At 43.0% G+C, this 18,060-nt stretch overlaps 1 protein-coding gene and 1 long non-coding RNA gene across 2 annotated transcripts in view; one reads left to right on the top strand and one right to left on the bottom strand.

Moving 5' to 3' along the window:
• The window catches only part of SHCBP1L (SHC binding and spindle associated 1 like), a 1,483,415-nt gene that overhangs the window by 666,857 nt on the left and 798,498 nt on the right, over positions 1-18,060 (bottom strand). Inside the window, exon 5 of the mRNA XM_078643195.1 lies at positions 10,577-10,795. Coding sequence (XP_078499321.1) covers positions 10,577-10,795 — 219 coding nt within the window. The remainder of the gene's footprint in view (positions 1-10,576; positions 10,796-18,060) is intronic.
• The window catches only part of LOC144754913 (uncharacterized), a 125,617-nt gene that overhangs the window by 84,742 nt on the left and 22,815 nt on the right, over positions 1-18,060 (top strand). The window lies entirely within an intron of this gene.

Below are 18,060 nucleotides of genomic sequence, written 5' to 3'. Positions count from 1 at the left end.
GCAGTGTTTGAATGGTTTGAACATCATAGCCTTAAATGTAACTCCGATAAATCGGAGCTGCTGTTTTTTGGCTGTCCCGCCGATCCCAGATGGCAGTCTTGGTGGCCTCTGGCCATGTTTCCTCCGTCGGCTGTCTCCTCCAAGGCAAAGAATCTGGGAGTGCAGATTGATGAGGGTCTTACTCTGAAACCTCAGATCCTAGGTCTTGTTGGAAAGTGTTTCGGCATTTTGAAAATGCTTAGGAAATTTCTTCCTATGCTCTCTCTTTCTCATCGAAAAGTAATTGTACAGGCCTTGATAGGCTCCCGCTTGGACTATTCCAACGTCCTCTACCTGGGCATACCTGAATACCTGTTATCACGCATACAGGTAGTGCAGATTTCGTCTGCTAGAGCCATCTATGGCCTCCATCGTAGAACCAGCGCAAAAGAGCTATTGAAAAAATTGCATTGGCTCCCAATTAAAAAACAGGTGGCCTTCAAGGCACTTACACTAGCTTTCAAAGCACTTCATGACTCTGGAGCAAAATATATTAGAAAAAAACTGGCCTTCTACATGCAGTCCAGAACGCTGAGGTCAGCCTCTCTGGCCTTGGCACTTGTTCCATCCATACCTTGGGCCCGGATCAGGGGTCGCTCCTTCCGTTATCTAGCCCCAAAGCTACGGAACTCCTTGCCAGCTCCTTTGAGGAAAATCACGAATTTGTTGACTTTTAGGAAAGAGTTAAAGTCCTGGCTCTTTGTTCAATAGTTTCCTGTCCCTCCACTGCTCCCAACAGTGCATCAGGTTTTTTAAAGCGCCGGGACACTCCTCGGAGTAGCTGAGCGCTATACAAGACCATTAATAACATTAACATTAACATTAAGGAATATGCAAAAAGGATAGGGGCGCTTTGTAGATGGGAGGGCTGTGCCTTGGCTTCCTGCTCAGGTGAAAATGTGTAAGCAGGCTACTCTTTGTGTAAAGAAAATCGTGTGATTTAAATCCATGATGTGCCTGCTTTTTAATTGTTGAACTGAGGCCAGTTTGTAGCATTCTCTTTTCTATGTTGTGCTATATAGAATGCTGGTTATATAGTAAGTGAAATAGAATATGAATTTATATTTATTTATTGTCTACTGAAATGCGAGATTAGGTATTAGGAAAGTCTGTCTCTTTTTTATGTACAATGATTATCATGTCTGCTGTCTAAGCTCAATAAAAAAAATAAAAAACGTTCTTCCCTGAGCAGAGAATACATTACTATTCTTCAGTACACAATACGCATACTAGAATAGACTACTGGTTTAGATCACATGAGCTGCTGCTCTTCATAGGGGACTGCGTACACATGGCACGCACGCTATCAGACCACTCGCCGGTCATGATGTGCATATCACACAGCGATATGCATGGCAGCGAACACACCTGGCGATTTCCGCAATACTTATTACTAGACCCTGTCTTTTGGGATGAACAGGGTAAGGCAATGGATAATTTGTTTGCCACAAATCTGGGAAGTGTAACTATAATGTGCACTATTTGGGACAATTTTAAGAAATACATCAGGGGTATGATGATCTCCAAGTATGCCGGGGTCCTCAAATAGATCCAAACACGATTACAAAAGGTGGAAAGGTGGAGACTAAGCTTAAACCGTTAAGAGAGACAACTTCAGACGAGCGGAGATCCTCAGCTACTTTCACAAATTAGGGCGCACATAGACAAATTTAATGAGCTAGCAGATGCTGAGGTCAAGCACCTGTAGAAATATGAAACAACTAGGGTGTACGCAGAGGGAGACAGGCCTAGTGCCACACTGGCAGCAATAATAAGACCCACCAGAAGTGAAAATGATATCTCACAAATACAATTGGCATAAATCGACGATATTCCTTCATACAACAGTAACTAACCCCATCCACAATGAGTACCCCATAGAATGGACCCAGTAAGATACTTGGGCATACAGATACACACTGACCCCGAAGTAGTAATGCTAGAAAACTATGGGTGCGCAGTATAAATACTAACAGAATCAATTGACAAATGGATATAAATTCCATTGTCCTTCAGAAGCCACATCGAACTAATGAAAATGGTTTTACCCCCACGATTCCTTTTTCTCTTTGCAAACATCCCAATCTTATTGTGTAAATCATTTTTCCGGAATCTACGCTCCCTTATGACACGGCTAGCCTGGGCCGAGAAGCAGCCTGGATTAAAAGGGATTGCTTAATAAATTCATTTTCAGAAGGCTGGTTAAATCCTCCAGCCCTGTAGAGGTACTATAGGACTGCAAAAATATTACACGCGCATTACTGGATGCATGGACCATGCAACTTACCACAACTATACATTGAAAGGAACGCCTACCCCGCTACTGAAAATATTAGTTAGTGGATGGCAGGGGAGGCCTCGCACCATAGACCCTGTCAGGTGCACAAGGTCTCAAATAATGAAAATAGCAGAGGCACAACAACGTAGGCTAGTATACTCTCCCAAACTGCTGATTGAATGGTGTGACTGGTTCCCATTGTGCAGAGGTGAGGCAGTAATACAAATACTTCACACACTACACATAGAGCAGATGGAGGATTTCTTCCTGGGTGAAACAGTGAAAACATAGGACCAAGTGCTTACGCAGGCACCTCAAGTGTCCACTCTAGATGCTTACCAGTACTACAGGGAGCAGGAGGCGCTGCGTGCGACATTAGGGGCAGACATGACAGAACCACAAGAGATGAAGTCATTGTCTTCTCTCCTTCAGTCCAAAGCTCCCCAACACGGTATTACAAATATATGCACTTAATAGGGGGCATAACACTCGGATACAAAACAAAGCCCAACAGGGGTGGCAGGAGGAATTGGGCATAGAAATCACAGAGGCACAGTGGACTCACTGTTTCAGTAACAGAAGTCCGTCTCACAGAATGGTAGGCACAGGTTAGTACCCTATAAATATCTCCATAGAGTATATTATACTCCGGCTCGTTTGTATAAGTATGGTTCGAGGGAAGAAGATAGGTGCATGTGATGCAAGGTGCCAGGTGAAAACTTCACACATTTGGCGTGGAAATGCCCTGGAGTTCGCGTGTTCTGGAGTGAAGTGTTCACTGCTTTAGCAGAGATGCTGGAGATACCAATACCAGAGATACCACTAGTTGCACTCCTAGGATATAAGGAGATGCACAAGTTAGACCTCAAGTTGGTGGCTATTGGTCTTCCGTTAGCGAAGCGTAGGATTGCAATGAGATGGATGCGAGGTCTACTACCTAAACTGGCAGACTGGTACACAGACGTAGCCTATTGTTCCACACAATCATATAACTTAAATGCAATAATGCCCGCCCAACATCGACCTAAGAGCATATGGGGGCCATACCAGGCATATTTGGTGTGGAAAGCTGCCGAAGACACTGAGCAGGAGGGGCAAGACAGATCGGGTATTGGTTGAGATATAACTTGGAGACATACAGGCTACCAATAAAATGCTCACATACGGCAACAACTAAGGATACAGAAACTCTGAGTGAAGAAGTGGGGGCATATTGCAATGTTGCTGCAGCTCTTATACTAAAAACATAAAATGATGGCTATACACTTTTAATCATAATGGCTTTTAATGTGTGTACCGTTGGACAAAAGTACAGTGTAAGCACAGACAATAATATACTATATGTTCTGCTTGTATGGCTGTAATGACTCACAATTAAATAAAGTTTATAAAAAGAACAGAATACCTCTGATTCGAACACCTTGTGTGCCTCAATCACGAAGGTAACACAGCCACCAGTTGCTGGTACGCTGTGTTCTAACAATTTCATAATAACTGCATGTCTGTAGTTCTCTGTGATGTTAAGAGCTTTAGCCAATTGGTCTTCCCCATTGCATGAACCACTACTCGTGGACTCAGTCATTCTCAGGCGAATAACCAAAGTTTTAGTACCTAAGGGTTTTGCACAATGTGAGAACTGTGTATCCTTACAAGCTTGCTTAAACCTTCAGCCAATACACAGAGTATATCTGCTCAGCTGAGGCAGATTCTCCTTCCCACTTCAGACGTTTCTGAAAGATGGGAGTAAGGGTTTCTGAGAAAGCACGAATGAACTACTCAGATTTTCACAGTTTATATAAGAACCAAACCAAAGTAATTTGCCTAAATGTACCTAACCTAACCTGTGATGTGGAGTATAGCTATGTGTATATGTAGCCAAGAAACTCCTAGGGATGGACCAGCCCCCTCATCTGATGGTTTAGAATGAAGGACCTCGTCTCTGCATCGAGGATGACAACCCATAAGGGATGGCAGACCGCTGTGTGTCGAAGATTTAGCATGCAGGACCCCCTTCTCAGGCTGGAAGGAATTATCCTCTGATTCGTAGGGAGAAATGAGGGTCTTTTATACTAAGGTGGTCACTCCAGCAATTTGTTCTAGAATCAATATGTTTTTAAAACAACCATGTATGTTTTACAAACAATCATTAATGTTTTGAAAACAATCACCAATGCTTTTCTAAAAAAGTGTGATCATGCACAGCTGGCTGTTGGCCAAGGATGAAAAAAAGGGGTGACCCGTATACAGAATAAATCTGCTGTTCCTTGGGACATGTTTATATACGTCAGGTACAGGGATTCTGATAGAAGATTAAGAGCCAGGTGTCGAAGAGACAGGTGCAAGCTATTAGGTAAAATGTCACCTGTTTAGAATTGTTATAGTCGCGTGGATAGGAAAATGTATGAAAAACAGGGTATACATGATGGGACTATCCTATAAGACATGACACTTTCAATTTGGAGCACGACATATCTTCTCCAAAGGTACTTAGCAAACAAAGTAGTTGAGGTGAAAACTGGTCCTAGTTGAGTTCACTCTGGTTTTCACAGTGAGGGGCTGTCTCTGAGTGGCAGAACTGGAGTGAAGCTGCAATTCATTGAGCAATGGTTGACATCGTGACTGGAGCACCTTTAAAAGTGTGCTAATCTGAGTACAGCAGTTATCATGAGTTTTTTTAGCACAACCAAAGGGTAATTTCTGATATCATTTGATACTTAGCATATAAATAGACCTCTCAGCTGGTGATGCTGGATTGGGAAGAAAGTCCAAAATATTATATGTTCATGGAGGCAAAATCCGAAGAAACTTTGGGTATAAGTCTTTGTATTTTCTTTTGTTCTGAGAAATACTAAATTGCCTGCGAGGCGCAAGAAGGTTCTTGAGTTGAGAAAGCCTGTATCTCTTCAACCCTCCTGGTCGGAGTGAGCGCTCATAACAAGACGACCTTCCATGTGAGAAAAATGAGGTGTGCTCTGTTTATGAGTTGTGATAGAACAATGTTCAGGTGCCAGTCCAGGTATGAAGCCCTTACTGGAGTAAAAAACTCTGAAAGATTCTTTCAGGAACTGCTTGATGATTCTGTACGCTCAGAAAGAGAAAGTGTTGAGCATCTATATCTTGATATTGCTGCAAGCCGTACCTTAACAGACACCAGCGTAACTGAGCTAGCGAGAGGATATAGCTGTTTGTAGACAATTTGGTTTTATACCTGAACCCAGATAAGGCAAACATTCAGATGGCGCTTGGAGAAATTCAAGCAGTTACAGAACTGAGGGTGGGAGGGGGGTGGGGGTGCTATAAGGTTAACCAGTCCAAAACGGAGTTTCTCTTACATAATTCACTAGAGGCCGTTCTTCCTGAACTGCTACAATTTCTGCCATTAAGACCTATTAGATACCTGGGCCTATATGTTACAGCTGACGTCTCTCAACTGTTTCGTTTAAATTATGTAAAAACGCTTAATATAATTAAAAACCTTTTATAAAGATGGTCACTTTTACCTTTGTCAATAGTAGGTCGAGTCTCCCTCGTGAAAAAAGTGATACTTCCTCTGCTGATATTCCTGGTTTAAAATCTTCATTTAAAAATACCAATCTCATATTTTAATGAAGTGGACAAAGCTATCCAGGAGTTTATATGGGCAAAAAAAAACTCGGATCAAGCAATCTATTCTTCAACGAGACGTGGAGTAGGAGGGACTTGCATTACTTCATCTCTGTACATATTATCAAGCTTTGTTAATTAGTTTATTAACTCAGCTGGCTGTCCCTGCTTTAAAATTTGAAAATTTTATTATTAAACCTTACGCTATTAGAAAGTGCAATCAAGCTACCAGCATTCTTGCACACTGCAAAGCTACCTAAAAAGACAAGGTATAAGGTTGTGAATACAATTGCTAACCATATGCAGGGGTTCCATAAAACTTATAACATTCCAATATGCCACGCATATACTGACCTCAAAGACTGTGAGTTATGGGGTCTAAAGATTTAACAAAAGGTGCTGCAGTCCTATAATAGTCCAGGTTTTCGTAAACTAGGATATTTTTACAATGGGACCAATCTGATATTGTGGGAAGTATTCACATTACAATGCGAACTTCAGAGTCGTGATCTCTGGTTCAGTTTTAGGCAGATAACTTACTTTCTTGTAAATAAGTACAAAATAATTAATAAGAGGGAAATGATATTATTCAAAGCAGCCTTAGAGCTGAATTTAAGTGGTGTCGGAAATTGGTATCGATTATTACGACAGGGTTCGAGCAAGAGTCTTGCTGAGGCAATGCTTTAAAAAATTGCTCAAGAAACGTGATGCTGGTTTAATATTAAGGAATGGCAACACGTGTGTGAATTTGGGAATAGGGCTTTCAGGGCAACCAATTTCAAGAGAATGTCCTTCCTTTCAAGGTGGTTGGTGTATCATACCCCCCTCAGACTACATAAACGGTTTCCATAACTTCCGAACTAATGTTTTAGATGTAATCTGGCAGGCGATTGGAAGCATATATTCTTCACATGCCCTAGGCTACAACACTTCTGGGAGGAGGTGTTTACGTTCATTAGTGATCATACGTCAATGGATATTTTACCCTCAATACAGCTGGCCCTATTTGGCTTTTCTCATACAGTTAGTCAGTTGCCAAAATACAGGCAATATTTTGTTTTTGCAGCTATAGCGGTAGCCAGATTGCTGGTGTGCAGAACCTTTTTTTGTGTATGAACTTTCTGTTTGCCAGCAGAAATTCTATGGATGTGGTAATGTCTGACCACATCTGGTGAATATACCTGCCCCGTATTGCCAGCGAATTGGCAGCCCATACAGCAGCACCAGGCACAGCTGAGTTCGGTGGGTATGGGTGACAGGGGTTTCCATGATTGTATTTCCTCCCGAATAAATCAACCAGTGTAGTAGGTCTCACAGCTTTTCTATTTTAAATCCTAAAGAAAAAAACAACAATTTCTTGTTTTCTAATGGAAGTTTGGCCATTCATACCCTTAGGGTATGAAAACCACCAAAAATTATCTGGTGGAGAATCCATCACCCGGGAAGCATGGTAATATTTGACAGTAGGATCCTTCTTTGAGTGGCAGGAGCATTGGAGGATGCTGAAATATCAGACACAATGTGACCGTGGAGGCTCGGGAAAGTGTTTGAAGTAATTCTTTAACATGCCCTGGGGGTCTAGTAATAGAGCTACGTGGACCTGACCCATGCTCATGAGTCAGAGGCGGAGCAAATTGGTGAAATTGCTTCACATATTGCCTTGCCATATATTGCTGACTGTTGCAGACATTCACATATTAGTTTCCTTAATTTTTGACATTAAATTATTCTGGATTATGGGTTTTTTGTTCTTGTTGACAACTACTATGCTTTTGTTGTCATTTGTATTGTCATCGAGATTGTTGTAGACGAGGTGGAGGTAGACGACTAGGCTGATTCAACAATGTTTATCGTTGACGAGGCTTTGGTAGTAGACGAGGCCGTGGGAGAGGATTTGGTCATAGATGTGGTAGACGTGGTTATCATAGACGAGGTCATTGTAGACAAGGCGTAGACAACCGTAACAGACTATGGCAACGTGGATGAGGCCATCTTAGAAGAGGCAATTCGTAGACAAGGCTCCTCGTAGATGAGGCTGTCTAAGACGACCATTATAGACGACCATCATGGATGAGTCCGTCGTAGACGACTGTCATAGATGAGGCAGTCGTATATATGACCATCGTAGACGACCGTCATAAGTTAGGGGGTCATACACTACTGCCAGTGATGCTGCAATTGTAGATGGAGCCATTCACAGATGAGGCAGTCGTAGACAACCGTCATAGATGAGTTTGTCGTAGACGACCATTGTCAACAACCATCATGAGGCTGTTGTAGACAAGGTCGTCTACAACGACTGTCATAGATCACTGCCGTAGATGAGGTTGTCTTAGACAACAATCATAGATGAAGCCGGCGTAGCCGACCATTATAGATGAGGCCTCCGAAGACAACCATTATAGATGAGGCCGGAAAAGACAACCATCATAGATGAGGCCATCGTAGACGACCATCATAGTTGAGGCTGTCATAGACGACAATCATATATGAGGCCGTCGTAGACAACCATCATAGATGAGGCTGTAGTAGACAACCATCATAGATGAGGCCGTCGTAGAAAACAATCATAGATGAGGCTGTCATAGACGACTGTCTTAGAAGATGCCATTGTAGATGAGGCTTTCGTTGATGAGGCAATTGCAAAGGAGGCCAATCGTCGATGAGTCCACTCGTAGATGCAGCCTTTCGCAGATGAAGCTATTTGTAGATGAGGCCGTCATAGGTGAGGCAGTAATAGTGGATATGGTTGTGATCTTCGACGTTGTCATTGTAATTGTTATTAACAATAATTCTGACAGCGTTTTTGCCGTAGACACCTCATCATCAGGTTATAAGAAGTTCCCTGATGTAGAGGCAGGGCTGAAGAGGGAGTTGTCGGATCTGCCTCTGTGGACTTTTTTTTGCCATATTCTTTCTGTAAGAAGTACCTTAAAAAGACTCATGGTAAACTTTTGTATGGCTTTTCAGCGCGTCTTCTGAAGACCCTTGGTGCACCCTCTCCCTTTGGCCTCTCCTGTGAGGTAAAGGAAACCTCACTGTCCTCATCAGAAGTGACAGATTAAATTTTCTGCAGTCCCAATAATAGCCTAATCTTTCAAAACCTGAGAGTTTTTGAGAAAAAAGTTAGACATATTTTGTAGTCCATACCTTGTTTTCTGCTACTCTGACATATTAGTGCCAGGTTCAGAGAAATCAAACATGAAATATAATCTTGGATGTTCCAAAAAGAATAACTGAAGAAACTGAGCAGAGCCCAGGGAGACTCCCTTCACACGACGTCTGAAAAAAATCTGAGGGACTCAGCCTCTGTTGGGAGTTTTCTAGAGGGTAGAGTCGCCTGACCGGTTATAGTTCAGGTTTGGTCCTTTTTTTTAAAGGACACAGATAGGCTATTAAACTGACTTTTTAATTGGCATCATAGCCTATGATAGTGATACATACTGCTTTATTATGGTGTACTTTGGGACTCCCACTTTGACAACGGAAAGGATTCGAGCATGGGTATCCATGAAAGATCCAATACTGGAGAATCTGGACTCTGTGGATATGACCTTCTGCTAGCAGAGTTTGAAAACAAGGTAGTTGCAAGCATACACGCACACGTTGGAAAGTACGTCTCAGAGGTTCACTGATAGAATATCGAACACACAAATATCGTGTGGACAGAATATCATGTCAAAAATATCCAGGACAAGAATATCGAGTAGGTAAATCCAAATAGATAGGTATAAATTTACTATTCTTAACTCCAGATCTACGTACCTTGAAGATATATATCGTCAAAGTACATATATGTGGAGTTATATATAGTAAAACTTTACTTACCCATAAGAAATGACCTTCACGGTTTTCTTGTCCTCGATATTTTTGACACCATATTCTGTCCCACTATATTTATATTTTCGATATTTTGTCCACACACCGTCTCAGAATAGCCTGAATAAGATCTTGGTCCTGCTGCAAAAGGGAATTATGTCTCATTCTGAGTGTGACCTGGCAGGTAGGTTTGGGCCGCTCTTTTCCTACTCAAACAGGACCAAGAATGATTTGCATATGGCTGGACTCTGTCCAGAGTGACACAGTGGGAAAATATAGACTGGAATACAGCTGCAAGTGATCACCAGAGGATGAGATTAATTCAAGTGTTCCATCCACCACTTTGTTGTTTGTTACAGTGCACACTATAAGTATGACGGATATGCCGAGACGTGGGTCCCACGCTCGTTATGCCATAGAAATCAAGATATACCTCACTGAGGAGGCCAAAGTATGCCACAACCATTCTAGGGTGACTTCCAGAGGGGACCTGTCATGGCCATTCGGGCTGGCCTGTTCCTATTGGAAAGAACCAAGATTAATTTCCATATGGCAGGAGTCTGAATAGAGTGGTACAGTGGGAGAAAAACGATGAACCAGTGGCTAAGATTAATTCGAGCATCTATGCAATAGCATGTAAGACAACATTAAACAGTTAGGATTAAGCCCTAATGACGCTGAGTGAGTATTAAATGTCTAACAAAAAGGTGCATAATACTAACACTGCCAGGAAATTCCTTTGTTTTTAGCACTATGGTGACAACCTAATGTGAGTACGTTATGCACCTTCTTCTACTATGTACTGTTTCAAAACATTTGACAAAAATGTTGACCTACCTCAGACGTAGATCTTCCCAAATTTTCAACAATCCACAGAGCATAAGGACTTCATAATACTTATTCCAGCATTCAACAGCTTCTGCTGCCGAAGGATCTTCCTTGATGTTACTTTGAAACTCAATCAGCTCCAAACGCTTGTTTCTGTACTTCTCCAAGGTTCTCTTAAAACGCTGTCCAATAGGACCTGGAATTGACCCGTCCTGAATATCATAATATCTTACAAAATTAAAAAATAGATAATTTTACCACATATGGATAAATACAGTGGCATGCTAAGTATTACAGCTAATGAAAAGGAAAATGTTTATGAGCACACAGTTAAAATGCTGTAATCTGAAATGTCTACATCAAATTGTTTTAAACGGAATATGTATAAGCATAGCGCAGTTCCATACAACCATAATTACCGTAAATGTATCTGAGGCCAAAATAAGATAATATGTTAGTTACTTGCCTGTAACTGCAATTCTCCAGTATTGGTATCTTTCATACATTCACATGCTTGAATCATTCCCCATCATTGAAGTTGTGGTAATACGTCTCAGCCTCTGGGGCTATTCAATTATGAAATGTGGTCTGCAATGTAGCCAATAGTGCTGTGTCTAACCACAAAATGTCGCCGAGCCCCCTATCCCGGGAGCGTCACGATGACCAGAAATGAGGAGTTCACCCAATATATGCAGGTGAGCAATTAGATCTTTATTTCAAAAGAAGAGCGCCCTGCCAGCATGACGTTTCGGCCTACCCAGAGGCCTTGATCACATGACGCCATGGGGGGAGGAATCTACTTTTAAAGTGCAAGCAGTAAAGTGCATTTAATTGGTTAACACAACACAAGGCACAGTCGATAATGTAAAAAAAACTATGTAAATGGGACAACATTCAAAATTTAAGAATGTAACACTCGTAAAAGACAGTGAACTTTATTCTAAAATTCACTGACTATATAATGTTAAAAAACACTAAATTACATGATTAAATTGATGATAGCAACAAAGACCTATGCAACAACATTTATATTAATAGTGCAAAATTTGCTGTGCAAATACGCAAAATAGATGTAAAATACAAGAGAACATGCGTTCTGTAGTTTAGTAAATACATTACTACCCAGTTTCCTTAACTCCAGACCGATACATTTTGTTGCCCAACATTAGATTAAATACAAAGATGTACCTTGTACAAACATGCCTGCCCAGATGGGCCAATGACAAGTAAGATCAAGTAAATATACGCTGTTGTGTCCTAACCATTGTGTACAACATTATGCTGCTAGTGAAAATACGTGAAAAATGAAATTGAAAACATGTGTGATTAAAATATATACAAGTGGTCACAGCGGTGGAACCAGAGTGAAGGTGCTTGGAGTCCTAGCAATGGAAATGCATTTCATATGTTATGCTGGAATATCTGGCTCAGTGACCCTCCAGAAACTCGCAAAATATACGGCCAAGCTGACAGATGGGGTTAAACAGTTTACGGTGGGTTAGAGGCATGGCTAAAAATCCTCAGTTGCATTGAGGCCAGAGGGGTTCTTACTATCTAATTCCAAGATGTACTTGGTTTCTAAGGCTCCTAAGATTGCCTCCCTGTTGCCCCCTCTTCTCAGAGGACCAACGGCATCTATCACGAAATATTGCAATAACTCGCTTTTATTATCGTGATGTTCTTTAAAGTGCCGGGCGACCGGGTACGCGGCATCATTGGTATTGATAGCCCTGATGTGCTGGAGTATCTGCTTGTGAACCTGCAACTTGGTACTCCCAACATATTGCAGGCCACACGAACACTCCAGCACATACACTGCGTACTCAGTCTTGCAGGTAAGTTGTTTGGCGATAGTTTGAGGAATGTCTGAAAAGGGCGTGGCAAACACAGTTTTGTTGACCCCATGGTTGCATGCTTTGCAACTGGCACATTTTCTAAAGCCTTTGCTAGCATGCAACCAGATTTTAGGAGTAACAACTTCAGGACTAGATTTAACAAGAGCATCACTCATGGAGCGTGCTTTCCTGACAGTTATTGCTGGTTTGGGTGTCATGAGCTCACCAACTACTGGATCATTGCGTACGAGGCTCCAATGTTTGTTAACAATCTTACGCAGTGCCCCGTGCTGTTTGTTATAAGTCCAGATTAATCTGGTGGGCTGTTTAGGTTCTACCACATTTGCCTTCTGACATTTCTTATGAACAAGGGTCTCCTTTCTAGAAAATGCATTAGCTTTTCTGATGGCGTTAACTATATCAGACTCCTTGTAACCTCTGGCCAAAAACCTTATTTTACTAGCCTCTTGTGCCAAGTGGCATTGGTGATCTGTACTGCAAATGCGTCTGATACGCAGGATTTCTCCATAGGGAATGCTGCGTATCAAATGGGCCGGATGGTGACTTGTGGCGTGCAGCACAGTGTTACCCGCCGTAGGCTTCCTGTTAAGTTTGGTTTCCAGCTTGCCATTGATTATCCCAATCTCTACATCCAGAAAATAAGCTTTTGACTGACTGATGCTAGACGTGAATGACAAATTGAAGGCATTAGAATTGATAAGTTCCACAAATGCAACAGCCTGTGAATAAGGATTAGTTACTTACCTGTAATCCTAGTTCTCTTCCAGGGGTATACTCATTAAAGTCATAAGCACTGAATTATCTCCGCCCATGAGCGGGAACCCGGAACACATAAACAATATACATATATATGTGTAAATATATCAAAAAGTACATAGTACTAAACTAATTATACACATATAAATGTATAAGAAATGCGTTACTTACCTGTAACAGCAGTTATCCAGTATTGGTGTCTTTCATAGATTCACATGCCTGAATCATTCCCCGTCGTCGAGATGGGAGCCCCGGTAATAGAAAAGTAATGTCCTATAGACATACATAGAGAAAAATAGGCCTAAGGGCCTTGCCTTAGTAGCCTATCTATGTCCTTTTGTAAAAAGGACCAAATTTCCAAAGGTAGCCAATCAGCTACCACCTCCCTCTAGAACCTTCCTGCCAGGAGCCTCAGTCTCTCAGATTTTCGTACGCACCAAGCTAGGTAGACGTAACATATGCTCTGTAGTGAGAGATGAGTCCTTCCTGGGGAGGTGGGAGGGTTGCATGTGAATCTATGAAAGACACCAATACTGGATAACTGCTGTTACAGGTAAGTAACGCATTTCTTATCCAGTATTATGGGTGTCTTTCATAGATTCACATGCCTGAATCAGAATAGCAAGCAATACATTATGCACATATGCGATGGAATATAACAGTCTGAGATAATACATATCATGTGACTAGATACCATCAGTAATATAAAGAGTAAAGTAAATAAATGTGCATACCATTGCAGGACGGTGGGAAGTAGGAAGGCTCATCTTACTGGAAGAGATGGCGAAGTACAGCTTGGCCCACAGCTGCATCCTGCATCAGTTCCGTGTCCAGGCAGTAGTGTCTGGTAAAGGTGTGCGGCGATTTCCAGGTGGCCGCTCTGCAGATGTCCAGAATCGGTACACCAGCGAATAGTGCTGCCGATGTGGACACAGCTCTCGTGGAATGTGCTCGGACTGAGGAATGTAATGGACGTCCGGCTTTGTCATGACAAAATGCAATTGTTGCCGATATCCATCTGGAAATGGATTGTTTGGAGAGTGGCATGCCTTTTCTCGGCCTGCTGAAGGCAACGAAAAGTTGTTTGGTCTTTCTGAAAGCTTTCGTTTTGTCCAGGTAAAATTTTAGACATCTCTTAATGTCCAAAGAGTGAAGAGATCTTTCCGCCACTGTGCCTGGGTTCGGGAAGAATGAGCGAAGCACAAGTGGTTCATTGAGATGGAAGTCCGAGGGGACTTTAGGAATGAAACGGGGGTTGGTTCTCAATATGACTCTGTCCTCTCGAAATTGCAAGAAAGGATCCTGTATCGAAAGAGCTTGCAACTCACTGACTCTTCTGGCTGATGTTAAAGCTAAAAGAAGTGCAGTTTTCCAGGAAATGTATTTGATTTCAGCCCTATGGATAGGTTCAAATGGATGTTTCATTAATTGATTGAGTACAATATTCAGATGCCACGTTGGTGGTATTCGTCTTGGTCTAGGGAAAGATCTGTAAAGCCCTTTAAGAAACTGTTTTATCAGTCTGTTGGACCATAGTGAAGGGCCTTTTGAAGACCTTGTGAAGCGTGAGATTGCTGCCAGGTGTACCCTGATGGAAGCATGCGCAAGACCTGTTTGGGCCAGATGCAGGAGATAAGGCAGTATCTGCTCTGGAGTGATCCTGAAAGGGTGTATATTGTTGTCTTTACACCAAATACAAAATCGTTTCCATTTCAAGGAATAAGTTTTGTTCGTGCTAACTGCTCTTGCTTTAGCTAGGACTTCCTTGCACTCCTGCGGGATGCTTAGGTGACAGAATTCTCGGTACTCAGGAGCCAAGCCGATAATCTGAGAGATTTCAGATTCGGGTGGAGTATCTGGCCTTTGGATATCGAGAGTAGAGAGGGATGTTGAGGCAGTTGGATTGATGGACGGACTGAGAGGCGACGGAGGTCCGCGAACCAATGTTGTCTCGGCCAGTATGGGGCAATGAGAATCAATGTGCAATGCTCCATTTTCATCTTCCGGATGACTCTGCTTATCAGGGTAAATGGCGGAAATGCGTACGCAAACACGTTGCGCCATGCGATGGAAAATGCATTTCCTAATGACCCCTGTTGGGGATGCCAACTTGCGAAGCTGTGGCATTTTTTGTTCTCCTTGGTGGCGAAGAGGTCTATTTGTGGTTTTCCCCATGCCGAGAAGATGTTGTCTAGAACTTTTTGGTTCAGTTCCCATTCGTGGGACATTGACCTCTGTCTGCTGAGAGTGTCTGCTATGACGTTGTCTTTTCCTGGGACATACTCTGATGTTAATGTGATGTTGTTGAGCAGTAGCCAGTTCCAAATTTTTTGTGATTCGCGAGACAGCGTCAGCGAGCGTGTCCCTCCCTGCTTGTTTAAGTAGTGCATTGTGGTCGTGTTGTCCGTCCTCACTAGCACTGCTGAATTTTTGATGCGAGGGAGGAATGCCTGTAGGGAGTGAAGGACTGCACGTAGTTCTAGGAGGTTGATATGCAGAGCCTTCTCTTGCTCCGACCATCTGCCGCTGATTTGTAAGTCTTGAAGGACTGCACCCCATCCTTCGAGAGATGCGTCCGTCGTTATGACGTGTGGAGTTTCTGGTAACAAGAACGTGAGACCTTTGGATAGGTTCTTGAGCTTCATCCACCAACCCAGCGTCTCGGATATTTGTCGAGTGACGACAATGTGATCCTCGAAGGAATCTGTACATTGGGTCCACTGTTTGGTCAGGGCCTCCTGAAGGGGGCGCATTCTGAGCCGACAGTGAGGGATGAGTAGAATGCAGGAAGACATCATCCCTAGAAGAGATTTGAAAATCCTTACTTTGATGGTTGGTTTTGAAGATATTGCGGTAGCTAGAGTCATCAGTTTGTTTTTTCTTTCCAGAGACGGGATAGCTTTGGAGGAAATGGTGTTTATAGTGGCCCCCAGAAATGTTATTATCCTGGTGGGTTGTAAAGTAGATTTTTCGAAGTTGAGAGTCAAACCTAGGTTCCGGAAAATATCGAGACAGGCGTTGGAAGACAGCTGCGCGTCGGTGAGAGACGGTGCTTTCACCAGCCAGTCGTCCAGGTAGGGGAAGACCTGGTGATTCTGTTGTCTCAGGTAAGCTGCCACAGGAGCCAGGCACTTTGTAAAAATGCGAGGCGCTGATTTGAGGCCAAATGGGAGGACACAAAATTGGTAGTGGAGACCTGCTACTTCGAATCGTAGGAATTTTTTGTGTCGTCTGTGTATTGGGACATGGTAATATGCATCTTGCAGGTCCAAAGATGTCATAAAGTCTCCTTCCTCCAGGGAGCCTAGGATTTCCTGGATAGTCACCATTCGAAACGATTGGCTTTTCAGGAAGGCATTGAGCGCCCTGAGATCTAGAATAGGCCTCCATTTCTTCTTTTTCTGTTGGATTAAAAAGAAGCGGGAATAAAATCCCTTTCCCTTTTGAGCTGATGGGACTCGCTCTATTGCTCCCTTTTTTATCATGGAAGAGATTTCCTTCAGTAACATACGAAGGTGTTTGTGATGATGTTTGTGAGGAGGGGTTAACGGTGGGATGGAGTTGAATTCCAAGGTGTGACCGTGTTGAATCAATTGTAGTACCCACCGATCCGTCGTAATCATTTTCCAATTTTGGAGGAAATGTGTCAGTTTGCCACCAATTTTGAGCGGACAGGATGGTGGGGGGACTGGCTGCGGGAAATGGTCATTGTCTTCCGCCAGCCGTTTTCTTTTGCGATTTGCCCCTGAAGTTCTGTCTCCCGTAGGGGGTCTGACGACTTTGTTGTTGCTGTCGCTGCGGATATTGTGAGCGATTTTGATTATATGAGTATGTGGATTTGCCTTGATAGGATCCTCTGTATGTGGATTGTCCTCTTCCTCTGTGCCCTCGAAAGGACTGGTTTCTGAATTGTAAAGTCCCGAGGGCCCTTGCAGTATCGGTGTCTTTCTTAATCGTCTGCAAGGCTTCATCTATTTTAGCTCCAAATAGTTGTTGTCCGTCATAGGGCATATCTACAACTTTGGTTTGTACCTCTTGCCTGAAGGACGTCGCTTTGAGCCATCCTTGTCTGCGCAAAACTGCGGCGCCTGCAAGCTGTCTGAAGCCTGTCATGGCGACATCGACAGCTGAATCTATGATTTCTGATGCTGACATTTGACCTTCATGAAGGAGTGCCTGGACCTCATTTTTCAAGTCGTCAGGCACGTGCGTGAGATATGGGGCAATATCTTCCCATAGTTGCCTATTGTATCTGCCCAGCAGAGCAATGGCGTTGGCCACTTTGACCGTCATGGCTGACGTTGTGGAGAAGCGTTTGCCTATGCCATCCAATTTCCTGCCCTCCTTGTCTGGTGGTGCTGACAGTGGCGAGGATGGGTTTCTGGAGTTCTTCTGGGCGGCTTGAGTGACGACCGAATCTGGTTTTGGATGTGAATTAAAACAAGTGGGTGCCGTTGACGGAGCTCTATATTTTTTGTCCAGTCTAGGGACCACTATTGAAACAGATGCAGGAGTTTGCATGAGTTGTAGCCCCTGTTCCCAGATATGTTCTATTATGGGAATGGACCGTGCCTCCTTCCTTATGGGGTCTTTGAAGTCATACAAGAAACAATCCGTTACTTTTGTTTCCATTGCCATGTGAAATCTAGTGGCCGCTCTCTCTATTAAATTGCGGAATCCACCGATATCCACTGGTGGAGAGTCTGATGTGCTGGGTTCCGGTGTGGCCGGAGAATGAGCAACGTAATCCTCATCATCTCTGTTTTGAGAGAGGTCATCTCTAACCTCACCTTCCTCAGGAGGTTCGTCGTCATCATCAGAGGATTGTATGTTGTGAACCTGTTCATTGTCTTGAGGAATAACCAAAGGTGCTGGTCTTGC

The sequence above is a fragment of the Lissotriton helveticus genome, chromosome 1_1 (assembly GCF_964261635.1).
Source record: "Lissotriton helveticus chromosome 1_1, aLisHel1.1, whole genome shotgun sequence".
NCBI classification, from domain to species: domain Eukaryota; kingdom Metazoa; phylum Chordata; class Amphibia; order Caudata; family Salamandridae; genus Lissotriton; species Lissotriton helveticus.
The sequence above is the reverse complement of the archived record's forward strand: the minus strand, read 5'-3'. Positions and strand labels throughout refer to the sequence as shown.